At 51.7% G+C, this 27,430-nt stretch overlaps 1 protein-coding gene across 4 annotated transcripts in view; it reads right to left on the bottom strand.

Moving 5' to 3' along the window:
* Window positions 1-687: 687 nt before the first annotated feature.
* EGFR (epidermal growth factor receptor) overlaps window positions 688-27,430 on the bottom strand; it is a 186,401-nt gene continuing 159,658 nt past the window's right edge. Inside the window, exons 20-28 of one of the 4 annotated variants that reach the window (XM_045564905.1) lie at window positions 25,153-25,338; window positions 13,377-13,532; window positions 12,566-12,641; window positions 9,733-9,879; window positions 8,271-8,368; window positions 7,351-7,518; window positions 6,938-6,985; window positions 6,127-6,232; window positions 688-5,429 (exon numbers count right to left, since the gene is read on the bottom strand). In XM_045564905.1, the coding sequence (XP_045420861.1) occupies window positions 5,068-5,429; window positions 6,127-6,232; window positions 6,938-6,985; window positions 7,351-7,518; window positions 8,271-8,368; window positions 9,733-9,879; window positions 12,566-12,641; window positions 13,377-13,532; window positions 25,153-25,338 (1,347 nt within the window). In that variant the 3' untranslated portion in view covers window positions 688-5,067. The other 3 variants (XM_045564906.1, XM_045564907.1, XM_045564908.1) reach the window with 3 other exon arrangements.

The following is a 27,430-nucleotide window of genomic DNA, read 5'->3' as shown; positions in this document are numbered from 1 at the left end:
CTGGGAAAGAAAGGTCACTTTAGGGAGGACAAAAATGTCAGCTGCATAAGCAACAAGGATACTCACTATCTTTTTCCTTACCAGTCCAACTTTAACGGAGGGAGAAAGCTTGGGAAATAGGAAAGAGGTGTCTGTTTCATATTTCCTTTGCTTTTCATTGATTGGTTGGACACTCTCTCTTCTAGTGCTTGGGCAACCTTCATGGAAACTCTGTCCAGGCTCCTGACTCTCAGTGGCAGGTGCTCAGGTCTTTGTGGTCTACAGTTCTCTGGGCCTGGGAGTCACCTACACCTGCAGAATTTGCCTGTATGTACAAGTCCCTGTGGCCAGTCCCTAGGCTGGTGGTTCTCAACTTTGGCTATATATTGCAATCACCTTAGGAGCTATAAAAAGTGCAAATATCTGGGTTTCAACCTTAGAGATATGTATTTAATTGGTCTGTGGTGTAGCTGGGCTCCAAGCTTTCTGAAAGCTCCCCCAGTGACATCATGTGCAGCCAGGGCTGAGAGACCCTTCTCTACGGTGGCCATGAGACTCGGCAAGACTGTTGGTGGCTTTCATGAATATACCCAGTAACCAAGATAAGCTGAACATTATTGGGTCTCTCCAAATATTTCTAGTCTATGTTGATAAATGCGTATCAATTGTAAATATAAAAATAAAATAATTTGCATTGAAATCACATTATATATATAAACCAACAAAGTGCTGTATTATTGCTTTTCTTACATTGACAGGGCGATATTGGCAGACGATCAGAGTATGACATGCAGTTGGATTCTTCTAGTAGTGATAACAGATTATCGCTCTCCATCAACATTGCCCCAGACTCAACAGAACCTGCTTCAGACCAAGCTAAATGTGCTTTCCAGCTTTCCTAATATTATAAATATAAAAAGTGACAATTCTCCTCTTCACCATGGCAATAATCTGGCTTGGCTCTGCAATGAGGTTGTACCTTTTTGTAAGACAGACAAAGACCTTTGCTTCAAGTTAACCCTTTTCAACAAAGATTTCTGTTCAAATTTGGATTCTGTTGCAGTCTTTCTAAAGTTAACTGTGTTGCTTTTAGTAGAAAAATGAGTTTCCTAAAAATATACTTTACAAAGTTCAGTGCTACATAAAGAGGACAATATTCCACAAAAAAGTTACAAAAATAGATTTACATTTAAAACTCTTGTCTACGTGTTTAAGAGTACAAAGATGTGTGCTGCTGGCATGGCAGGTGTGGCTAGAACAAGAGGCTGGGATTTCTGTTCAGAAAGGCTCCACAGCCCCCAGGCAAGGAAATACAAGCAATCCTCATGTTGTAGTAAGACGTGTGCAGATCACAGGAAAGTACCGCAGGGCAGACACCAAGGGCAGTTCCACAGCTGCCACTTAGGAGGGAGCAGCTCGCTCATAAGGGGGTTGGTATAACTTCTCAGAAAACACCAAGGGTCTGAAGGCTTTATCGACGCTCAGATTTGGGCATTTGCCACTTTCAGCATAAGCCGCTGGTGACAATGAATTGGAGGCTTTTGGAATGGCCACTGGTGGCCACATCTCAGGCATATCAGTGACTGCAAACTTTTCTTTCCGCTGCGCAGGGGAACCTTGTGGGGTGTGGCACAGACCCACAGGCCTCTACAACTGAAGGGGACCTCAGAAGGGACAGTTTCAACCCTGGCTGCCCAGTGGAATCATGTGGGAGCCTCTGAGATTCGGTTTGACCCCTGCAGACCCCTGACCCCTTCTTTTGGAGCTGCAGTGGCTCTCATTTGAGCTGAGGGTGAGCACAGTGGGTCCCCCAGGCACCAGCCTCGCCCTGTGCATGGGAAGCAGAGGCCACATGAGTGCTGAGGCCTCGGCCTTCCTTTACAGCAGAGGTTCCCTAAACGTCCCCACTCCTCAGAATAACCTGGGGGTGCTCTGAAGAGTCCCTGGGCCCAGGCTGCACCCGAGAAAAATGAAATCAGAATCTATTGGTTGACACCCGGGAGATTCCCAAGGGCAGATGGCCTTGAGAGCCAGGTCCTTTCGTGCGCCCCATAGTTTGTGTATGTCTGCAGGGGAGCAGGGGAGGCTAAAGCACAAGATTAAGGACTTTCAACAAATGTCTCAGCTGCATCATCGACTGGAGTGCGAAGTGCTGCTGCCCCGTGCTCTGACAGGTAAAATCAGTGGCAGCCTGGGCTCACAGCAAGTTTAGAGTTTAAAAAAGTTTGTCTCTTCTTTTAACTTCAGAGGATGACAAGTGTTTCTCACGGGGTGCAATTAGAGGGACTCCATAGAGATGACAGGAGAAGCTGTGTTGAAGGATCACAGCCCACTGCGACAGCTCCCAACTCTGCACTTTCCCCAAGGCCAGGTCCCAGGATGGGGCCACGGGGGAAGGTCCTGCAGGCACTGGCTGAGGAAGAGACGGCAGACAGGCTCTCTGTGGGGTCTCAATGGGCTCGGACCCAGGGAATGGGGAACAAGGTGTGAGACGTGACCCTCAGGGCTGTGGAGTGGAAGTGACGGGGCTCGGGGCACCCCCTCCTGACTGGGTCCTTGGAGACGGTCCCTGCACAGAGGGGGTGAGAACGTTTTGGGAAACACAATCTTAAAATTAGTGGAATTTAGCAACTGAGTTTTATGCAGGAAAACTGAAATATGGAGGAGAAGAAAAGAAAACTTGAATAGCTTTTGCTGTTTTATTGTGTTAAAGTGTATTTTTTAAACTACAAAAATACTAGGATTTAATTACTACAATCTGACTGGCTTCCAACTGCCCTCCCTCATCAATCATCTGCTTCTCGACAAAAAGGGACAGCAGAGTGTGACACTCTGTGTCCCAGTCCTGACTGCAGTGCTTTTGCTCTGAGGTGAATACACGATGCAAGTGGTTTACTGACAATGGTATAAAATCTCAGATTCTTAGAACTATGTTGCTCAGTCTTCTTACTAATCATTTCAGAGATGATGGCTTGAAATCCCCGAGGGGGGTGCAACGCTCTGAGAACCTGGGGGTGCTCCAAGCCTGATTCCCAGGCCTGAGGGGAGGGGCTGGGTAGGATGGCTGGACTCGCCTTTCAGCTATTAGTGGACCCCAGAGGGGTTCCCACAGCCGGGCTCACCGTTTCCCTTTCTCTCCTGGCTAAGCCCCATCATCTCTGAGGCTGTCTCCCTCAGGGAGCCTCTGGGTTTCCCGGGCAGAACCACCCTCCCTGCCCTGGGTTCTGCCTGCTCTTTGTCATACTGTTTCAAGGTTGGGATTTATGAGTCCATTTCCCCTTTGCTAAATTGTGAATTTCTCAGAATCAGGGATAATCTTTAATTTATTTTTGTATCTTTGGTACCTACGCCGGGCTGGTATAGGTACTTAAGGGTATTTGAGAGTAGAATGGCATGGAATGAAATATAGTTTTATTTCCATTAAGACAAAGGTCAAATATTTTCTTAACAAAGCTGTGGAGCCCTGATCAATCTACTTTTAAATTGCTAATTTAAAAGCAAACAGAACATTTGTATGTGTGTGTGGCTGAGCATATCTGCAGGCTGAAAATAGTGTGTGAAACATTTTTTCCTTGACAATCTGGACAGGGTAGATATTGACTAGGGGTGTTTAGAAAATTGTTTACAGGTGCTGCCAGCCAATCAGGTTGCAGGGACACACACAGAGCAGGAAAAAAGTCGGGATCCTAATTAGTCAGATCCTCCAACTATAGGGGAATTATTTTAGGAGGGAATTTCTTTTTCTTCTAAAACATCTGTAGATGTTGTGAAAGTATTATCAATTTCAAACTCTACTTTTGTATTGACCACTTGAATTCCATAATATTCATAATGCTATTTTTATTGCTAAAATGTGCCTACTCTGGCCAGCGCTGTAAGTTCCTCAATAGTTGCTTCAGGGCCTAGATACCTTTTTCACAGAGGCAGGGGGGTAGTCTGGGGGCAGCTGCCCAGGGAGGAACACATACTCTTTGAGTAAAAACTTTTAAAGTAAAAGGAAAAGAGAAGATTATCTTCTACAAGTAACCTAAACTAATATTTGGGGGTTGGGTGGGGAGGACTAAAGGAAATTTAAGAGCAGCTTCATTTTTGTAGTCTCCTGATATACGCCCCCAAAACTGAGTGCATTTCATCTGAGCTTCAGATTTCGTGGATATGTTCGTACATTAACCTTTTGCACTATTGTTCCATCTTGATTAAAGGCTATTGGTCTGAATGCTGGGGATCAAATGTGGGCTGGAATCCTTTCGTTATTTAACGTACCGTCTTCTCTTGCTGACCTCATGACAGTAAGACAGGGAAGGCATACTGAGTGTCAAAGCAACGGAATGGAAAATGAACAAGTAAGTCCAATACTCATAATTAGAAAACACTGGTCAACCAGTGGGGACTTGGTACCATGGAGACAGTCACACAAAATAAGTCCAAGGAAGAATTCTACCCCCTCCGTTTCTTCTTCACCCAGGAAGGGGCAAAGTGGCATATCCTATTGTACCTGCCATGACCTGACAGAGTACCCACCAGGCCTGCCTGGGACATGGAGGACTCCTGTATATTTAGTTGTCTTGCAGCGTGACAGTCTTGAAGCAGAGCCAATGAGACTGAGTGTTGGTGGGAAGACTGGTGGCCCGTGCACCTTGGTCACAGCTGGGCCCGGATGCACTCAGCGCAGCAAGTACTGCAAGAAGCTTCTTCCTCGTCAGAAGAGTCCATTAAAATCAAAATCAGTAATGACAATTACAAATCCCAAAGGTCCCCAACCAATAAAAATCCTTATATATAGTTATTTTTTCCTAAATATACCTCACCTAAAGGTAAACTTCTGCTCAAATAGACAACATTCTTCCTGGGTGTCTTTTTGTGGAAGCTTCACAGTTGAAGACAAAGGAATGTGCCTGCAACTTCCCAAAGAGCACCTGAGGAGGGGACACTTCCCTGCTGAAAGAGGGGCCAGTCAGCGCAACATGGCGCCACCAGTCCGTGGGTCCTCCAGTGGGTGTGGACATGGTTGTCGGGCTAGAGTGGCTGCCGGGGCTTGGTCCTGGGTGTCTGTGGTCTGGGCTTTATGGCTGACACTGTTCTCTGTGGTCACGCTCCTGTAAATTCCCTGCTCAGTGGCGCTGCCCTTAGGTACTCTGCGTTTTCAGCTGCAGGGCCCTTGAACGTGCCATTGGGCTTGGCTTCCCTGGGAAGGAAGTCCTGCTGGTAGTCAGGGTTGTCCAGGCTGACTTGGTGGGTGCCTCTCTGGGCCCAGTGGGCAGTGCTGTCGAGTGTGCTGCTGACGCAGGCAGACTGGGCAGTGTTGAGATACTCGGGGTTGCCCACGGCGGTGCTGTGGGGGTTCTGGTAGTGTGGGTCCCTGCCGGGAGCTGGGTTCAGAGGCTGGTTGTGGTAGACGGGGTTCTGCACAGAGCCCGCGGGCCTTTTGGGAATGCATTGGTTTATGTATTCTGCAATTGAAAAGAAATCAGAGGTGAAGAAATCAGCAAGGCATCACCCCAGCAGGATTCCAGGGCTCATCTGACCCTGTGTGTGTCTCCAGCGAGGCACTGAGGACAGAGGGTGGGGCCGTGGCGACGGCCAGCTTGCTGGTGCTGCAGAATAGACCATGTTCTTTCCGTGCTTCTCAAAGTAATGTGCACACATATGCTCTGCAAATTTTAAGTTCTCAGAGGACTGCCTGCCTGCAGGGGTGTGTGTGTGTGTGTGTGTGTGTGTGTGTGTGTGTGTGTGAGAAACCAGATTAGGAGTGTCTTGGGATAAAGCTTAGATTAGTTAAATATATGTTTCACAGGTCAAGAATGGAGCAGGGAGAGAGAGCAGGGATTAAATCTGTCACACACACACAGACACACACACAGACACACACACTAGCATACACATGCACACACACACCCCTTTGTGGTTTGCTTCAAATTCTAGAAAATATGCAGACTCATTCTTCAAACAAACCTGCAGCTGACAACCCAGAAGCAATGAAGACCCTGCACGGGCTCAGCTATTTGGTGTTGACCAGCTTCCCACCCCCTTCGCTGAGTCTGCAAATCTGCCACAGTCCCGGCTCCGGCTCCTCTGGGAGGAGGCGGCCGAGGGGCGGACTGGCTGCCGCAGGATGGGGCGTAGCTGTTCCCAGGGCAAAGCACTCACCAGGCACTGGGAGGAAGGTGTCGTCCATGCTGTCCTCGGTCAAGGCGCCAGTGGGGTCTGAGCTATACCGCTGCAAGAAGCTCTCTTCCTTGATGGGACAGCTCTGCTGCGGAGGAAACTAGGTGGAGTTACTCTAGTCAGGGCTGCTTAAACGTCAATGTGTATAAAAATCACCTGCAATCTTGTTAAAATGCAGGCTCTGACTCAGCAGGTCTGGGGCAAGCCCAGAGTCTCCCTCTGCGGCTGGGCTGCGGACCGCAGACAGCCGTGGGTCGGCGTGTCCACCAGAACTCTCGGCAGTGACACACTCGTTCTATGATCTGTGCTCTGCAATATGGGAGCCATATGAACACTTCAAATGTGTGAGGAACTGAATTTTATATTTTATTTCATTCTAAGTAATTAAAATTTCAGTAGCCATGCATGGCTAGTGACTTCTTCACTGCGTAGAGCAGGTCCAGAGCAGGGCTTCGCGCACCAGCACGGACGGGCACCACCTAGAAGGCCAACTCAAACGCAGGGTGCTGGTGCCACCCCAGAACCCAGCTTTGGCGGTGGCCTGGGAACCTGCATTTCTAAAAGCTGCCACGTGCTCCTGGGCTGCTCGTCCAGGAACCACACTTTGAATGGCACTGTGACATGTGATTAAGCTAATTGCTGGCCCTAGCGCAGAGGTCAGGGAGACCATGCGGGGAAACCCATACGGGAAGAAAAATCCAAATTATCTGGGTTAAGAGGGGCATTTTCTATGTATCATAGAGCCACGATGCAGAGTGGTTAATTCTGGTTTCTAGGGTGTGTTCATACATACCCCGTTTCTGTCAACGCAAGCCGCGGCGGAACTGTTGCTGGTCGCGCTCTGAAAAAGCAACAGAGAGGTGGCTCGTGGTGCACTCCCACGATCTCACCTGCCGCCCGGTGCAGGGCGCGGGTCTCACGCAGTGGATATATCGCAGGTGCTTCGTTTTCGTCTTAATCATTAGCTTTAGAAAAACTATCATCAATTTAGTTTTGATTTAATTCTGTTCCTTAGCGGGCCTAAAAGGATTACAGTCAAGTTGCTGCAATGCAGTGAAATAATTAACATGCTTACTTGACTCACTCTGATTCTGGCTTTACCATCTGGTTAAATTTGGTTAAAATTGATGTGTTTGTCTCTGCGAGTTCCACTAGATGGTTTCGCGAGAACTCAGCTTGAGAGAGAGAGGGAGGAAGACCCCGTACCAGAGAGCTGAGGAGGGGGGTGCGGGAGGTGCAGGGGCTGTGGAAGAAGCCCTGCTGTGGGACCAGGTACTCGTCGGCGTCCACGACGTCCTCCATGTCCTCTTCGTCCATCAGGGTGCGGTAGAAATTGGAGTCCGTGGGGCTCGGCAGGTGCATCCGTTCATCTCCCTGGCGCAGAGATTTGAGACCATGAGAAAGGTCCTGAACACGCCCGTCCCCTCCGGGGCTGCAGGCGCCGGGCCCACTGTCAGCAGGTGCCTGCATGTCTGCCGACTTTGTCACAGTAAAATCCCCATCCCCCGGTTCTCTGAAGAACAGCCGCTCCCCCCACGGCGTAAGGGAGCCGCAAAATAAAACAGCCACCGTTCTCCGACGTCTGAAAGGCGCCCTGCGGAACGCACACGGCTTGGGAGGGGCCGGACGCGAAGAGGCGGGCGGTTTAGCGCGTGCGCACTGCGCTAAGTGCTCGGCGTGCGGGCTGCGTGTCGCTTTGCTGAATCTTTGAGAAAACCCGTGAGCTTGGCTTTGCACTCCCGGCTGTGGAAGGCGACGGTTGCCAGGCTGCCTGGGGCTCGGATGTGCAGCCAGGTGTGCCTGACACCAAAGCCCTGTTTCTCCACTGGATGTGCCGAGGCTTTGTCCTCTGAAACGTGACAGTGACATGCAGGGTGGGTGTGGGAAGACTGCGTCTGGCCAGGACAGTATGGACGGGAGGGTGACATGGAGCTGTGGGCACCACTTCTGGGCCCTGCTGGGTTCACAGTTTGGCCTGTGCCTTAACCGAGGCTTGCTCTATCGCACCAGAGGGTTTGACCTCGGGGCCTGGGAGGCAGGAGGCCGTGTGAGCGCGTGTGGAGCACAGTGACACCAGTGCTCCTCAGAGGGACTGTTCGCTAGGGAAGGGCAGACCCAGGCTGTACCTGGATGACAAGGTAGCGCTGGGGGTCTCGGGCCATCTTGGAGAATTCAATGATCAACTCACGGAACTTCGGGCGACTGTCTGCATCGATCATCCAGCCTGGGGAAGGAAGGGGAAAAACAGTGCGATCAGAACCCTGCAGAAATGACAAATGGCATTGCTTAGAGAAGGCCTGACAAGATGGGGTCCTTCCAGACAAATGGTGATGAAGAGACGGGATCTCTGTAACAGACGTTACACAGTGACCACTTTTAAAACAGCAGTTGCTATTTAAAGACCACGTCAGGGCCTGTATTTGAACCAGAATAACAGCAACGTCTTCTAACTTGTCCACACTCCTCCTAGGGCCAGCATTCTTGTGGCACCCAAGGGGATGCCGCCGCGGTGCGGGGTGCAGTCGCTCCCTGTGTCCTGCTCTGACTACGGTGCCCTGAGTCAAAGCCCGCGCTCACCCTCAGCATTCTTCCAGGCTGGAAACCAGACTCAGTTTAGAGAAACATAAAGGCTTCAAAGAACCTGGGGTTTGGGACCACTGCACCCTGGCGCTACACACTCCTTGGCCACGCAGGCATGTGAGCGGCCGGCTGTGCCAGTTCCTTCCCTGGGAGGATGCTTTTGTGAACTACTCGAGTGCGTCTGACTACACAACAATCTAAATCAAGATTAAACAAGCTGAGGATCAGCTACTGACTAGAGATCCTCGTGCCTCTCGAGGGTTCACGTTCATTTTTCATCAGCAGGATATGAAGCTGTTTCAGGCCAGACTGCTGTGTGACCCTAGGCAGTCACATGGTCTCTCTGGGCCCCAGCTTCCTCAGCCCAGACCAAGGAAATTAAAATAGATTAACTCTGTGCTCTAAAGTTCAGAAAGGCATTAACATTTACGTTAACTGGACTCTGTCATATTCCTGATGCACATGTCTCGTGCAAATGCTTCCCCACACACGCAGTGTCACCTTCAGAGCACTGTGATCCTGCCGGGACAACATCAATCAAACTACACACTCTCATTTGGATTAAAATGTTTAAAGGCCACACTGCAGAAGACCTCACATAAATCCACTGTTTGAAAGGTTTAAGTCAAAGCAGAAATGTTGGTTCTATTACTCGTAGTTAGGGATTTAAAAACATTCTGTCTCTGGCAACAGGCTTCAAGATGAGGGTGGCTTGGTATTTCATTGAGCGACTCAGAGAATAGAGGGTGTTGGTGTAATGGCTTATGAAAGACTTTGATTTTACTGATTTGCTCGCAAACATGGGCAAATGTTAGGTCGCCCTGCTCAGTGAGTCCCGCAAGTGCTTTTTGAAGGGGCATTTACAGATGTTTTTGGACTTGTATGCTTGTCTCAAAGAAAGGGAGACGTTTCCCCAGGGAATCGAAGGCCTGTCTGGCTACCGGCAGCACTGCCTCTGCAGTGCCTGCGGGCCGGGGCGACTCGGGGCGAGGGGGCCCCGTCACTTACACTTGACCATGATCATGTAGACGTCGATGGTGCATATGGGCGGCTGGGGAAGGCGCTCGCCCTTCTCCAGGACGGAGGAAATCTCGCTTGCGGGGATTCCATCGTACGGCTTGGACCCAAAGGTCATCAGCTCCCAAACGGTGACCCCTGAGAGGATGAAGTGTGAGGCAGTAATGGTCACAACCCTGTCTTTAGTCATCATTGCCCATGACTGTTGCTTAATGTTTAAAACTAAGTTTCTGTACGCTTGCGCACTTGTTTGATGCTGGAGCCTCAGTTTCCCTCTCTTAAAAGTGGGATAATAACTGTGTCTGTCTCATAGGATGGCTGTGAGGATCCAATAAGATAATACAACTAAAAAGGCTGGCACGACGCCCAGCAGGTATTATGGTAAGTGACGGGTAAATGGCGAACTTCAGTAATCGCAGTGAAGACAGCACTGACGCTAGTGACACGAGTGTCACTGTGTGCGGGGCAGGAGCCACTCACGTCTGCCCGGAGCGAGGGTACCGTGGAAGTAGAGAGATGGGGATTCTGTGTGGTTTTAAATCATAAAAAAACTGGAAACAAAAAGGCTTATGTTCCTCTTTATGCACATAAAAACCTCATTTTAAATTTCCAAATCGACCAACTATCAGGATTAAAAACCAATGAAAGCAGCGGAAATCTTAGAACAGTGTCTTTTCAGATGAAGCCCGAGCTGCGCCTGCCCTGGCCACGTGGGGGGTCCCGACCGCCGGCGCCCCTCCTCCCCAGCGACCCGTTTTCTTCAGCCCTGGCCTCTGGTGACATGTTACCACGGACCTGCCTGGTCTCCCAGAGGCCACTCCAGACCCGACCGACCGGGACCGGCGCGGACGGCGCGGTGGCCACGCGGGAAGGCAGCGGTCCGGGGCCAGAAACGCTAGCAGGGTCTTCTTATGCCCCCGCCCCCGCCCGGCCAGCAGGGACCCGGTGAAGGAAAGACATCTCTTCTCCAGGTCTGTGAGGTCAGGAGTCTCTTCCTTGCCGGGGTTTCTAAACAGGCACAGTGAATCCTAGCGGGAAGGCCGGAGTTTCGGGTTTTGGAACGAATGGCCACAGGAGAGGGGGAGTGTGGGGTGGCGGGAAGGGAGAGGCCTGGAGGGTGGCCTGAGCTCGCTCCACCTCCTTAGCGGAACCCTCTCGGCCCCTCATTTAATAGAGTGAGCATTTTGCCTGGAGTGGGACTAGACAGTGGAGAAAACAGGATATGATTTTTAAACTAGAAATTCAGGCTCATGGTATAATTCCAGGGAGCTGCCAGCAATTATAATCTGTTGTGACAACAAAACCTTCAACGGCCACTCTAGGGATGCTACTTCCTGGTACCAGCTGTGATTGTTCAGAGACACGAAGTCACTGGACTCCAGAGTGTTTTCCTTTATTCGACAAGCGTGGGCAGCGGGCCGCGGCTGGCTGCAGCCCGGAGCGCGGGGTGAGGACGAGGCCCGGGACCCAGGAGGGGCCTTGCAGCCGCAGGAGCTCCAGCCCGAGGACGGTGCTGAGCAGAGAAGGCAAAGTCTGGTGTGGTTTAAAAGGATCTTTTGCCGCTGCATGGAGAGCAGGCAAGGGAGTGTGGAGTGGGAAGGGAGGAGGCCGGCAGGGGCCACGGAGCTGCTGTCCCCTGGTGAGGAGCAGCTAGATGGGAGGGGACAACAGGAGGGGCTGGCGCAGGGCCTAGCAAGGCCTTGGAAGAGCTTTATTTCCTTGCCCATCTCATCAGCTGAGGCAGCTCAGCTCCCAGGGACATAGAGACATTCACACATCCATTCACCGGCAAGGATCTCTGCTTTTGTAAATCTTACATTCTAACAGAAAACATAAATACTTGGGAAATTAAAAAATACACCTGTATTTGGAATATTATAAAGTTAATGATGCTATAGGAAAGAGAAAAGACTAAATGGACGATCTCCTGAATGATTTTGCGTTTGTGCTAATGACTAAATTCCTCCTGGAAACGCCTTTCGACACCGCTCTGCTCAAACACACACTTCCAGGGAGGCGGGCGCCCCTCCCTCTGCAGGCCTGCTGCGCGGCTGGGTCGCTGGGCACTCCCGGGTCAGGGCCGGGGGCAGGTGTCCCAGCCCTCCCGCGGCAGGCTGCAGAGAGACCCAGTGTGGGACCCAGGGCACACCCCTGGCCCGCGATCAGCCACACCCCTCAACAGGGCAGGTTCCTGTGGGCTCAGGACAAGGCAGGGACATGCCAGTGGGCTTGGGAGAGGGGCAGCCCATGAGGACGGAGCTCGAGCCCATGCGCAGCCACGCTGGGACTCGGGCGGGGACCTGGAGAAGGGACCCTATTAGAGCGAGAAGCACTGATGGGTGTCTGCCTTCCCACAGCGTGTGTCAAGCCCGTCCCTCCGACACGTGGAGACCACTGTTCACCGCCTGCCTCGACAGCCACTCAGCTAGTTCGTCACAACCCTCGGTTCTCTACCACGACACTCGTCCCATGACACCTCCTTTGCTATCTCCCTTTGGTTCACTTTAAATTCATGGCGAGAGGTCAAGTCTGGCTTGATCGCGCAGGTATAGGCATTGCCTACGTTCAAGTTCTCTCTCCCTCCCACGACCCGCTCTCTGCCAGCCAAGTTCCCCAGTATCCGCAGTGACATACAGTCCGGCAGTGAGATCCAACTTCCTCTGTGTGTTTTCTCAGTGTGATAGACAGACAGCAACTACTACATTGTCATTAGTCACTATCTTGAAACAGTATTTGCATTTCCGAGAGTTCAGTGTAAATTAACTAATAGTAAGAGCCACCCTGGCCTCAGAACAAACCCGTCAGCATCAGGATTTCAACTCACCATAGCTCCAGACATCACTCTGGTGGGTATAAATTCGGTGTAAAATCGATTCTAACGCCATCCACTTGATTGGCACCTTGGGATGATGGGAGAAGAAGCAGGAAGACAGGCATTAGCTTCCCTGTGCTGAACAAGACTAAATCACCCTAGGCCTAGTTGCCAGTGACAAACGTGGGGAGGCCAGGCCACCCCAGGCCCAACTCTCCCTCCCGGCAAGCGGGGATGTCAGATGTGGCAGCTAAGGCAAGGCCAGTGGCCCCACCCACTCAAGACTCACGTGTGTTTTCAGGGCCAGTGTCATAGGGTTGGTGGCTGCTTGGAGCCAAGCAGGCTGGGGTGAAACTTCAGAGGGAGGGCACCTGGGGGGCCTGACGGGGATGTGCACCCCGGAGAGGCCCTGTAGAAACCCCAAGCCAGACAGAGAGAAGGGCCAGTCCTGAGTCCCAGAGACCCGGGAGCTCTTGAAACCACACGGGAGCTCTCCATGTGTCTGCAATGTCCTCGAGAGCAGGGTGCCACCAAATTAGCTGTGACCTTTCCCTGCTGTTGTTTTGAAGGGTGCTTATGTTCTGGGGGGGAGGTTGACACCTAACCTTTGCTAATGATCACTTGGAGATGATCACTTATTGCCCCAGCAGCTCGGGCTTGCACTGGCAGGAGACCTGGCTAGGCCAAGTGTCGGTGGCAGCTGCTGCACCCGCACCCAGAATGTTCGGCCAACCTTACATCAGTTAGAAAACATGGCTAACAGGTAGGGAGCCCGGCCCCTGGTGGCAGCAAGTGCTCACGGCCCTGCGAGCCGGCCCCTTACTTTGCCCCCCTCTGCGTGGTACTCTTTTTCCTCGGCACCCAGCAGCTTGGCCAGCCCGAAGTCTGTGATCTTGACGTGCTGTGGCGTCTTCACCAGCACGTTCCTGGCCGCCAGGTCGCGGTGCACCAAGCGGCGATCCTCCAGGTAGTTCATGCCCTGAAACACAGGGGTGGGTCGACTCCCAGTGTCACGGGAAGGTGGTGCTCGGGCCCTAAACGCCACGCCACGCCAGGCTCTGGGTCTCCACGTCAGGGACTATGCTGGAGTCCCCCTTTGCCCTTCACCCAATGGACACAGTAACTTGCAACTGGCAAATGTTAGTAACTAACTCCTGAACGAACGGAAAGGCAAATAAATGAAGCTGTAACGAGCTGCTGGTCACTAACTCTTCTCCCCCAGCTCCTCCAATTACGAGCCGGAGGCACCAGGCAGGAGAGAACAGGGAGCAGCAAGGGCTCTGCCCGGCTGAGACGTGGGCCCGGCTTGCTCTGGAGCTCGTCACCCCACCTGCTGGCTCCTTCCTCCTGCTGAGTTTGTAGGCAGAGCAGGAGGACCCTGCTGACCGCGCCAGGCCGTGGCAAAGCACTGTCTCTCGGTGTCTTTAAGCCACACTCTTATCTTGCCTTCTTGGATTGTCTTATGCGGTTCACTGCTGATGAAAATTTTTGTGCACTTTTACTTTCTGCTATTTTTTTTTTCAACTGAAACCACATGGATATTGACTGTGCTTTCCCAAGGCCCCATTCCCCACCGCCTCTCTGTCTGCCCTGCCCCTACGATCTTGCTGCAAGTGGAATCTCTGCTGTAAGCGTAAGAAGGAAACACTACATGGGAATTCCTGGAAACATCACCCTGAACCTTGCCCACAGGCCTCTGGCGTCCTCGGCGCAGACTTGCCTCCCTGCTGGCACAGGCAGTCACTGCCGGCCCTGCCCCTCCGTGCACGATGCACCAGCGGAGCCCAGCTCCCTTGGGCCTTCCTGAGCTCCCACCGCCGGCACGAGCGTGGCAGCCGGGCCTGTCTGCGCAGGGCCAGGCTGGCAGGCAGCCGAGCAGGGGGGGCCAAGTTCTGCACACGTCTCCCATTGTATGTTCCACCTTCTCTCCACCCACCCACAAACGCGCCTCTCCCCTCTCCAGCCAGGGCAGAGACCACAGCGCCCACTCCTTTTAGGCTGGCGCCTGTGAGCCCTGCGGCAGAGTCAGCGCCCAGAGACGCCTGCTGCGGTGCACTGCGTGGAATGATGGGTCCACCACCCCGCTCTCCTCAGCGTTCTTATAGCCAGGGAGGGGTCTCCTTTTTGGTGCAACTGCAAAAAATACTTGTAGATAAGAAGGCAGATTCCCAAATTCTCTGGCAAATTCTTTGCTTCTTTTTGCACATATACTACCTGAAAATTATTAGTTGACTTGGCATATCAGAGTGAAAGTTTTCTTTCTAGAGCAAAACCAGCCATCATGTGAAAGAAGGATCTCACAAAGACGCTATCAGGAATTAGTCTTTGAGGGCCACTTTTAAGGCCTTCAATGTTCTTCTCTCTTGCAGAAGAGACTGACTGCTTGCCACGTCTCCAGCGCACATGGTCTCTCCCCTTCTCCCTCGTGTGGCTCCGGACTGTTGAGACACTGTCTGAGTTAAACGCTTCCCTTCCTGAGGTTACCTGTGTGCCAAGAAATGCGGGGAAAGGGGCTGGTGCCTACTCAAGAGGAAGCGACTCTTCTCTGGAGCAGCACTTCCAAGGTGGCCGTCACCGTGGTGGGAGGGAGCAGCTGAGGAAATGCTTCCCAACAGGGCCTGGCTCAGGACTGATCGCGCCGACCCTGCAGAGCCTCAGCTTCCTCGCTCTGACTCAGGGGACGCTGGCTGCGTTCTGTGCTTTGCTCCCCTGTCCCTTACGAAGAGCAAGGCCTCTGCTTAGTAAATACGACGGAGTCTCACCTATTCGGAAAGGGTTCGCTATGCTTGGCCCCGGCCTGGTCGCGCGGAACACCTACATTCCCGCTGCGTCAGCTCCGGGCTCTCTCCTCCCTCCCTCTCCCGCGTCCCTTTGCTCTCTCCCCGCCCTTCTCTCTCCTTTCCTTCGCCCTGTCTGCTTCGCTTAGGCCTCACATGTGTTTGCACAGGCTCCCTCGGGCGGGTGTCGTGCAGCTGCTGTGCAGAGCCACAGTCGTCGGCCATGCATCGGTCCCCACAGGGGACCCACGACCTCTGTCTTCCTCTCCCTTTATCCAAAATGTGTGGTTTCTGTAACTTCATTAAACCCACAAGGAGGACTTCAGAGGGCATGTCCAGTGTCATTTCATGCCTTTCATTCTGCCTCTTCGTTTATGCTTAATTGAGAATCTGGTACATGGGACACATTTTTACAACAATTTGTTGAAAAAATGAGCAATTGAGTGCGTGAATGAATAAATGGCAATAGCAGCTGACAGTTTCGAGCACTGATGATGTACCAGGTGTTTCAGAGATCTCTGCGGAGAAGCCTCTGTCTGTCCTGGCATCCACATGATCGCCGTGTAGACCCCCAGGGGGTCCAGAAGCTGAGCACGTTGCTTCCCAGACCAAATCCTCGCAGTCCCCAAGGCCACCACCGGGACCCTGGCTTCCAGTCCCCTGCGGGCCAGAGGCTTGGGTTCTGCTTGGGTTGCAAAACACACACACACACACTCACACACTCATACACATACACATGGACATACATACACACATACACTCACACTCATACACATACACATGGACATACATACACACACACACTCATACACATACACATGGACATACATACACAAACACACACTCATACACATACATGCACATACACACACAAATGCACACATACACAAACACACATACACACTCATACACACATAGACACACATGCATACATTACACACATACACACATGCACACACATACATACACAACACACACAACACACAAACTCATACATATACACACTCATGCACATACACACAAACACATACATGTACACACGAACACATACATACACACATACACACACAACAAAGCCCAGCACTTTGGCCCTGTGCCCCTGCGAAGTCCATGTCTTTGTGTAAATCTAACAAACCCAACCGAGCCGCACGGCCAGCTCGGCCCCCACTGCTCAGGCCCAGGGCTTTAAAGGACCAGAGCGACTTCCCCTCCCTGCGAGGTCTTCTCAAGACAGCGGTCTTCAGAGAAGGCCTGGGAAGGGGAGGAAGCAGTGGTCTACGTTCTGGAGCACACAGCTAATGGGCCAGAGGGTCTTCAGTCAGAGAGAATTTGGGGACAAAGAGGTCAGGACCATTTGAACTTGGATAAAACTCCTTCCTGAGTCTGTCCGACACTGCAGGCGGCTGCAAGGCCAGCTCGGTGCCCAGCAGAGTTATCCTTTAACCAGTCACCACAGATAAGCACTGTGATATTACTTATGAACTTCTCAACCTAAACAGAGCCACAGGAGGTCACATCAGCACGGGCTTCAGTGCAGCCTCCTGGGAAACTCATTTCCTGATTCTTCTCTGAGATCCTCACTTTAATTGAATTTAATGTGTTTATTTTTGTTAATGACTACAGGAAAGCTAGAATGAATTTTGAGGTTAAAAGGGAATCTGAAGAGCCAACCTGCAACTTTAACTTACAAAAGAAGGGCACAGGGAGATGCTTCACAGGACATTAAAGACTCTGCTGGCACAATCTTCACAGAACAAGAAAGGGCTGGGGGTGGGGCTGGGGTTCCCAGGCTGCAGCATCCTGCAAGTCTCGGGAGGGGTTCGGAGAGAGAGGCTGGAATGGGACCCACTTCTGCTCTATTTTATAAACCAGCATGTGGAAGAGCTGGGAGCGCGCTGACTCAGTACAGAAATGACAGGAAGGAGGACCTGGGGCTGGCAGCTGGCTTTGCAGGAGTGAAGTCAGCGGTGTAGTTTACCCCCCACGGAGCCCTTGCCCTGGGAAGAGGCAGAAAAGTGCCAGCATTTCCTATTCCCAGGTAGGGACGGTGGTGCCAGCGCCCTGCTGTGTGGGGAGGGAGGGGCCCTGGGTGCCTGTCCTGGGAGCCGGACTCTGAGCTGCGCACCCATGCAGGCCCAGAGGGAGGGCTTGGGAGCAGGACGCCTGGGTTCACATCCTGATTTTGCTGCTTACGAGCTCGAGACCTTGGCAAGTGACTTAAACATCCCATGCCTCAGTTTCCCCATGTGTAGAAGGGGCTAATCAGAGGGTGGAGTGAATTCATCCACACAGAGCACTTGGGTGGTGCCCATGGAGAGTCCTGCATAGGTGCCAGTGACTGTCACCGCCCCCTCCTGAGTGTCAGATCCACCCCTTCTGCTCCATGCCTTGGAGTGGCCTTGTCTTGCCTGGACTACTGCAGCATCCCCAAAAACCTCTGCTGACAAATACATGCCCGCACGGCACCCTGGCTTTTGTGATGAGGCTCCATCTTCCTGGCCTGGTGGGGTCCACCCCTCCCTCCCCACTATGCTCGGCTTGGAGCACCTCCACATGCTGCGGGGGCCCCAGGACAGGGCAAGGCCTGTCGCACTGCTTGGTCTGCAGGACTGGGGGCTTTTGAGGGCAAGGGGTCACCTGGCATACGCACCGCTGTCCTCCAGAGACAGGCTGAGTGCGTCTGGCCGCTGAGCCGTCCTCCCTGAGACCGCATGTGGCCTTCCGGACAGCCAGCCCTCCTCGGCCGAGCTCGCCTGCTCTGACCTCTGACCGCTTCATTCCCCACTGCACTGTCAGCTCCATATTCATTGGCAAATTTTGGGAGATAAGAAATTTTGTCTTACTTACATACGTATTTCACCTGAGCTTAACACTGGCAGATAAATGCTCAAGAAATAAGTAAGTAAAATGTCTAAAGATTGATGAATATGCTTCAATAACACCACAATTTTGGCTCTGTAGTGATCATTTAGGTTGAATAATTACATTTAGCTGCAATCGTTTGTAGAATTTGCCAGAATAAATAAAAATAATTCTAATACTGAGACACCTGGTAGCTGGACCAGCTGTCTGCTCTCTGGCCAACCCATTGTCTTACTGCCTCGCGGTTGCAGAGCTGCTTCCAGAGCTGCTGACTCACCCTGGGGCCGCGCCTCGGCTCTGTCTGCCCGAATCCCAGTCTGCAGGCGAGGAGCTGTGGGGTGGGGGGCTGACCAGGGTGGTGAGGCCGGAGCACACAGGGACCAGGCAGGAGGTTGGCCATCGGAAGTGGCATGGAAGAAGCCAGCTCTGGTCTCCAGAACAGCCTCTGTAGACTAAGGGACTGTGGCTTCCCCAGTTCTTCATCCAGCATGACTTTCCTCCTCTCATGCCCCTACTCATCCATTATGACGTGAACACATCGTGATTCATCAACCTGGATTTCCCGGCATGGCCCCGGCTCCGGCAGAGTGGACCCACCTCCCTTCCCCATGCCTGCGTGTGACACGCGTGGCCGGCACGGGCACGACAGCCCTCGGCAAGTGGGATCGACAAACGCACCTGCACCTGTTCAAGGCAACTCAGACCAAACCAAATGTCCCAAGTACTTGAAAAAGGGATCCTCTGAATTTTTTTATGTTTACCCTTATTAAGTTTTATCTCATAGACTGAACTAACTGTAGTGACGTTGTAGTCAGAGAATGACACCCACGAATCAGTTTCTGTCGGACAGCCCCTCCCGCTGTCGCTTGTGGTCCCCCCGGCCTGGGCTCCAGGACCTCGCTGACACGGTCTGTCCTGCAGAGCCAGACCGGCTCTGGCCCAGCCCAGCGCTGTCGGCCTGTGATCTGGGTCAGGCGACAGGGAAGCTCTGCTGTCCGAGCGGTTGGGGGAAACGCTAGAGGAATCACAGGCTCCCAGCTGCGCTGTGAGAGGATCTTTTGGATGAGAACACTGTAGGACATCACTATGCTGTCTGATATATTCTGGGATGGGCTAGCTGGCTTATGCACCCAGAAAGAGTAGATACACTTTCCTAAGCAACCGACATAGTTCCCACGAGTGAAAGCCACCCTTGCCTGCACGCGTCTTCCTGGTCGGGAGCAGCCGTGTCTCCACCAGCTCCCGACACCCATTTTCTGTACGGAAGGCAGCACCCGTTCTCACCACGGAGGGCAAGGGCGAGGTCCCTGGGGGCCCACGGTCCCACCCTGCATTTCTCCCCAGGCCGTTGATGTTTTTTTCCTTTCTTTTTCCTTTTGCCCAGTTGATGTAATTTTATTTATCCTCTTAGCAGTTTAGGCAGGACAGTGACTTGCGCCACAGCGGCCAGCTCTCCCATCAGTGCTTAGAAGCCTCCCCGAGACAGTCCCTGTCATTGTGAATCAACACTGGACATTTACAAGTCAATAAATCCCACTTTGAAAATGCCAGTTTAGTGTCTTACCAGCCACTAAGTGTTTCTGGGTAGTTTCACTTCAAACTTTTAAAAAGAAAATGGTTTAATACCCTGATAAAGTATAAGTAACAAGAGTAAATTTCTCTCTTTACAGTCTGGGGAGCCATCATTTTCCTTTCTCCCCGGGGACAGACACTCCATCACTGCAGCCGTTCGGATACAGTGGAATCAGGTTTCTCTCGCGAACTGAAGAGCAAATCTCGCAGGGACACAGAGCTCAATGCCTTCAGTGTGAAAGGACTTCGAAACGAAGCTCCACAAAGGCAACAAGCACACAGCGTCAATCACAGGTTGCAGCTGGGAGCACACATTACACGGAAGACCGTCTTGGAAACTTTCAGGCCCTGGAAACTCAAACTCAGGAACTCGGGTAATTCGTGCTTACAAGGGCCCCACACTGAGCTGCACTCTGCTCTGTAGCAGGAATTGTTATACTAAGGGGTTTTGTCTTTTTCCATCATGCTTGTAGAAGGCTGATTTTAGGGGTCAAATAAACTTGCATTTATATAGTGACGAGCAGTCAGCCAGACTTGACTGTGAGATTGCGAAGGAGAGAGGGCAAAAGGCCGGGGCGGGAGGATTCATGACCCGGGAGAGGCGGGAGGATTCATGACCCGGGAGAGGCGGGAGCAGGAGATGCTGCTCTAAGAAGTGAAAGTCGATGCAGATCTAGACAAAGACAATGTTTCAGGGTAGATCTCAGTCACACTCCAACCGAGTTTAGCCAAAGTGGAAAGAAAAGGAGGAGAGGGGCATTTAGTGAGCACCAGACGAGCACCGGAACCGGGTGGGTGATCTGTGGAGGCTGAGGCGTCTCTTCATCGGCCCCCAGAACGGCAGCGGGCAGAGCGCCACACCACAGCCAGGCAGACGGGTGCAGACAGACAGCAGGCTGCCCGAGAGTCTGCTGGGACCTAAGCCCCGCTCTGTGTGGGGCAGGATCCACCAGGACTACGTGCTCCTTAAGGAACAAGGATCACATCAGCAGTTCACACAGATGGCAGGGCCACCCTCCATCACATGAAGAATCTCTTTCCTGGAGCCAGGAATGACCAGGAGATAATTAAACAACAGCCAAGGAAACTGTCGTTAGAGTGAATAGACAGCCTACAGAATGGGAGAAATTATTTGCTCTCCACACATCAGATAAAGGGCTGATAACAAGAATCTATCTAGAACTTAAAAAAAATCAACAAGAAAAAAAATCAAACAACCGCATCAATAAATGGGCAAAGGAAATGAACAGAAACTTTTCAAAAGAAGACAGAATAATGGCCAAACATATAAAAAAATGCTCAACATCTCTAATCATTAAGAAATGCAAATCAAAACCACAATGAGATATCACCTAACACCAGTGAGAATGGCCTCTACCAAAAACATCCCAAAACAACAAATGCTGGCGAGGATGTGGAGAGATGGAACACTCTTACACTGCTGGTGGGACTGCAGATTGGTGCAACCTCTGTGGAGAAGAATCTGGAGATACCTCAAAGAGCTGGGAGTGGAAATACTGTTGGATCCAGCAATAGCACTGTTGGGCATCTACCCAAAAGAGCAAAAGACATTCTATAATAAAGACATCTGCACGTCAATGTTTATGGCAGCACAATTCACTATTGCAAGGATGTGGAAACAACCCAAGTGCCTGTCAATTCATGAGTAGATTACTAAAATTTGATATATATATACAATGGAATATTACTCAATTATAAGAAATGACAGTGATCTAGCACCTCTTATATTTCCCTGGATTAAGCATGAGCCCATTATCCGCAGTGAGGTATCACAAGATCGGAGGAATAGTCTAGACATATACTCACCGTCAAATTGGTACTAACTGATCAACAGCATAGTGCTCACATGGTAGTAATATTCTCCAGGGATTAGGGAGTTTGGGGGGTGGGTAAACTCACAACTAAGGGTCACAAACACGGTGAGTATTGTAGAAGAGGAGGACATGCCTCTAAACCTCGCTTGGGTGAGGCAAAGACATAAAATGTAACCAGAAGAGATTTGCACTTCAGTGTTTATTGCAGCATTATTCACAATGGCTAAATTATGGAATCAGCTCAAGGGTTTATCAAGGGATGAATGGATAAAAATGATGTGGTGTTTATACACAAAGGAATATTATTTAGCCATGAAAAAGAAGGAAATTTTGTCATTTGCAGAAACATGGATAGATCTGGAGGACATTATTTTAAGTGAAATAAACAAGGCACAGAAAGACAAATATTTCATTTTCACACTCATATATGGGACCTAAAAAAAAATTGATCTCAAGGAAGTAGTGAATGGAATGGTGGCTCCTAGAGATTGGTCAGGGTGGTGGGAGGGGGTAATGAAGAGGTGTTGGGGAAGGGGTAATTCTGTTTAACAGAAGGAAGAAGTTCTGAGGTTCACTGGTACAACGGGGCAACTATAGTTGACAATAGTTTATTGTATTTCAGAATAGCTAGAAGTTTTCAAATGCTCCCAAAATAAAGCAATGATGAATGTTTCAGGTGAATCTTGTTCCAGTTACCCTGATTTGATCATTGTATGTTGTGTGCTCGTATCAAGATGTAACATGTAATCCATGAATATGTACAATTATTATGTATCAATAAAAAAAAATTAAAGAATCTTAAAAAAAATAAACGTACTTGTGTAAATCTGGGAGGGTCTAAGGGGACACGATGACTAAATGTTAATATGGTACCCTAGATGGTATCTTGGGACAGAAAAAGGATATTAGGGAAAAACAAATGAAACACAAATAAAGTCCAACACACAGTTTAGTTAATATTGATGTAGTTAATATTGATGTCAGTTTCTTAATTGTGACAAATGTATCATAGTAACGTAAGATGTTAGCAATAGGGGAAACCAGCAACTGCCTGGACTATCTTTGCAACTTTTTTGGAAATCCAAACCTATTCTTAAATTAAAAGTTTATTTAAACAAACAAACAAACAAACAAAATAAGAGCTGCAGACTCTCTGGGCTCCTGCTGATGAACGGGCACCGGGACCAGGCAGCCCTGCCGGTCCCCTCCTGGGGGGCGGGTGGGTACAAACACAAGCAAACCAGGCGCAGATCAGATCTTCCCAGGGAACAATATGTGCTAAAAACAAAATTAAGCAAGGTAGAGAGATCGCCTGGGAGGGAAGGGCAATTTGTTGGATTTTCTGCCTTAATCAGGAGGAAAGCTAAGGGTGTATTCTGGGTTCGGGAGTCAGGACATGAGCAGACCTTCAGAAATAATCCTAAGTCCACTGAAATCAACCTTGGGCTAACCTCCTGCCCTAGCTCAGCCACTGTCGTGGGCTGAATACTGTCTCCAAACAGTCCTGTCGGATTGTGACTTGATTTGGAAAAGGGTTTTGCAAATCTGATTAGTTAAAAATCTTGAGATAAAATCATCCTGGATTTATGTGGGCCCTAAATGCACTCACAGGGATCTTTATACATGCGTATGTGTGTGCGTGTATACACATACTCACGGAGCACAGCACGACGTTTTGGTCTATGCATACACTGTGCAATGATTCAGTCAAGATAAGTAACATATCCTTCACCTCACATACTCATTTTTTTGTGGTGAAAACATTTAAAATCAAGACTCTTAGCAATTTTCATGTCTGGTGCCTTTATAAGAGAAAGGAGAAGAGTGTGTGGACACACAGACAGGCAGGGGGATGTGAGGACAGAGGCAGAGGCCAGAGTGAGGCGGCCACAAGCCAAGGAGAGCTGAGACCACCAGAGCTGGGGGAGGGGAGGCAGCTCTTCCCTCAGAGCCCGGGAGCACAGTCCTCGGCACCGCGACGTTGGCCGCTTGGCCTCCAGAATGGTGGGAGGGTAAATTTCTGTTGTGTTTAGCCACCAAATTGGTGGCCATTTGTTGTGGCAGCCCCAGGACACTGACACAGCCACCCAGGAGGACAAAGGAAACCACAGCACCTGAGGCACGCAGCCCCCTTCCAGGACTACTTTCCAATAATGGTGGCCTAGCTCCTCTACTCTGTGACCGGGGTTACGGCCGTGAGAATGGCGAAAACACGGGTGATTTGTGGTGGTCACAGGAGACCACCCCACTCCCCGCGGCGGCTGCTCACTAGAGACCACGCCGGGCGTGCTGGGTCGGGGGCGGGTGCAGGCTGTGCGGCCACCCCGATCCCGGGAGGGGCCACCTGCCCCTGCCACGTGGTCCCAGACCTCCGTGACGGCGGGGGGCTGCCCCCACCAGCGCAGTGCTCCCAGCAAGGGCCTGTCCTGTGGAGTCACGGGCGGTGCCAGCAAAGCAGTGCCCAGACGCGTTTCTGTTTGTCTTCTGAGTCGCCATCCACACCTGCCTGGCGCTGGGCGGCCAGCGACCTCACAGGTCACTCGGCAGGACTGACTGCCACCACTGACCAGGGTGATGGGAGCAACAGGGGACTGCCCAGGCCTGGTAGCCCCATTGCTGCCTGCCTCGCTGGCCCCTGGCACATCCTCGACAGCCTGCCCGTGCCCGGTGTGTGGGGCAGGGCATTTGCTCAGAGGCGGGGCCTACCCACAAATGCTTTAATTCAGCTGAATGAGACGTACCCCCACAGTCAGAAGAAAAATAAGACTTAGCAAGTTAGGTGCAAGTAACTGACTCAGGGCTGGGATTGAGATGGGAGAGCTTTGAGATGAAAGTGGCAGTCCTTCTGGGGCCCCACGAGCAGCTGAATACCTGGCTCACTGCTCTATGCTGGTCCTCACCTGGCTGCTGTCTGCTCGCCCTGCTCCTCCCCGGCTCTGGACATTTAAGGAGCCCCAGCCAAACAGCACTCTTTCCCCTCTGTCAGCCCCTCTCACCTGCTCACCAGCCCTCCTGCCTGTGCCGCTGCCCTGCCCACAGGCCGCTGTCACCTGAGTCCTTCTGGCCTTAGCCTGGTTTGACTGCCCTGTTAGCGTGCCCTGGCTGGGGGAAAGGCACAGTCCTCCTCTGGTACGAGTCACCATAGTATTCACCAAAAAGAATTCCAGAGAAATAAGAACATGGACCTCAAAACATGCTGAGCACTCAATAAAGAGAAAATTGTTCGAATGTAGCTCACTAATCAGATTTTCAACATGCAAGCTGGACAGGCACTGAGCCGGAGCGCAAGAGGATCAGTTCAATTTTCTCCATGATACAGAAAAGCACATGCCTCGTGTGTGTGTGCACATCCATCCTCTCTGCACTCTCAGCTAGCACGGAAGGGAGGACGTGGCAGGTTATCTGATCTCCTTATTTTTCCCCTTGCTGCTTCCCTTTGGGTGCTCCCACCAACAACCACATCACTGGCAGCAGGCGGGGGACAGTGGCGGGGGACAGCCCGGGCCACCGCACTTACCGTTCCCAGCCAGCCCCTGCCCCATGCGCCGTTTACCTTTGCGATCTGCACACACCAGTTGAGCAGGTACTGGGAGCCGATGTTGTCCTTGTGCTCGCGGATGTAGTCCAGGAGGCAGCCAAAGGGCATGAGCTGCGTGACGAGCTGCACGGTGGAGGTCAGGCAGATGCCCAGCAGGCGGCACACGTGCGGGTTGTCCACGCTGGCCATCACGTAGGCCTCCTGCGCGAGGGGGAGGGGCATCAGAGAGGCCCGCACAGACCCGCGCCGGGCAAAGCGGAGTGGACAGGACTGGGAGTTGGAACACACGTACCAGTGGGGGAAAGCTGGCCCACAAAAGCCCTGGTGAAAGGGGTCTTTATGCAGGGCTGTGAATCCTGGTCCACTGGGGACTCCTCACGACAAGGAGACTGGGCAGCGCTTGCCATGGGCAAAACGTTGCGTGAGAGGGACCTGAGTGACCCTGATGTCTCTGAGTTTGGGAACTGGTGGTGTCGTCACTAGGAAGACCTCTGCCTCCAGGTTCAAGATGCTGCAGTTTAAAATGTTGTCAGCGCCTGCAGAAGTTCATGTCTGGAGCACCCTGGACAACCACCTGCCCCCTCAGGGCAGAATGGTGAGAGCATCCAGGGAGGACTTCCCTTCTGCACAGAGCAGACCTGGCGCTGGCCGTGCCCTGGGTGACAGGGGGCATTTGCGGGGGGACCCTGCCCACAGCCCTCTGCACGGAGTGGTGGGAGGAGCTCTTTCAACGCCAGTTCAGGCTCTGAAACGGAGAGAGCGCTGAGCCCACAGTGACCGCAGACGGCGCTGGCTGCCCGTGACCCGTCTCCAAAGGGAGGGCCTGAGTCCCTGCGCCTCCCGCCCCCAGGCTCCCGATGGAAACACGCGCTGCCATGCACCCCCGCCTGCTGATTCAGGCTGGCTGCCAGGCCGGAGCCTTTGCTTGACAGATCCATAAATACAGACTTTATTTTAACCCTTCTGCTATTCTTGGACTGAGGAAGCTAAATATATTTGCAATCATGCACACAATGGGGCCCTCTCTTCTGCCTGACTGAGAATTAGGGAGCCCTCAATTTCCACCCATAAATTCTCTTTCCTTGAAAAATACAAATGGTGGTGACCTTTTATTCAGATGTGAAAAAGACCACAGGAACTGCAAGAGAATGAGTTCAGAAGGCTCCTTTTACATCTCAGCAATGCCTGGGTTTTTTGGGTGTTTTTTTTTTGTTGTTGTTGTTATTTGAGACAGAGTCTCACTCTTGCCCTGGCTAGAGTGCAGTGGCATCATCACAGCTCACCACAACCTCAAACTCCTGGGTTTAGGTGATACTCCTGCCTCAGCCTCCCATGTAGCTGGGACTATAGGTGCACACCACCACACCTGGCTAATTTTTCTATTTTGGGTAGAGACAAGGTCTCTCACTCTTGCTCAGGCTGGTCTCGAACTCCTGACCTCAAGCGATCCTCCTGCCTCGGCCTCCCAGAATGCTAGGATTACAGGCGTGAGCCACTGCATGCAGCCAATGTCTGTGTTTTGAGTGTGGACTTGGGCAAGTTAGTTTCTCTTTGCAGAAGTGAACATGCCCTGGGTCAGGCACTCACATGAGCAGGCAGGTTGGCCAAGCAGCGGGGCTAGAGACAGGAGACAGAGGAAGTGGGGGAGGGTACAGACGGTCATCCCTATCTGTGGGGACTGGTTCCAGGACCCTCCTCGGATACCGAAGTCCACAGATGCTTGAGTCCCTGATACACTGTGAAATGGCACAGGTTTTGCATGTGCTCTAAGCACAGCCCATACACTTTAAGTCCCCTCTAGATTACCTATAATCCCTAACACCACCAACACCACATAGTCGTTGTTCTACTGTATTGTTTAGGGAAAAATGGCAAGGAAAAAAGAAGTCTGTATATGTTCAGCAAGGATGTAACATTTTTTTTCCAGATAGTTTTGATCCTCGGTTGACTGACCCATGGGTGTGGAATCACAGATACAGAGGCCCTACCCTCAACGCTTCCTAAAACTCAACTATGCTCACACCACTCTCCTTGACTTAAAGCCAGTCCTGCCCCCAAGGCTGCCCCTCCCCTCTGGCCTCTCATCCTCCTGCTCCCTGTCTGCCCTGGGCCCAGCACCCCCACTCCACTTCCTGAGCCCAGCCCCTACCACCATGCCTGGGGCTGACATGCAGGGAGGGCCCAGCCAGTGGCGCAAACCCTCTGAGTGTTGAAGCTTGGTGAAGCTGCGGAGCCCCTGCCTTGGGGCAGTCGTCAGCCTGCACTTAAATATTTGTGTAATTTAAAAAATGTC

Source organism: Lemur catta, chromosome 11 (genome assembly GCF_020740605.2).
Source record: "Lemur catta isolate mLemCat1 chromosome 11, mLemCat1.pri, whole genome shotgun sequence".
In the NCBI taxonomy this organism is placed as follows: domain Eukaryota; kingdom Metazoa; phylum Chordata; class Mammalia; order Primates; family Lemuridae; genus Lemur; species Lemur catta.
The sequence above is the reverse complement of the archived record's forward strand: the minus strand, read 5'-3'. Positions and strand labels throughout refer to the sequence as shown.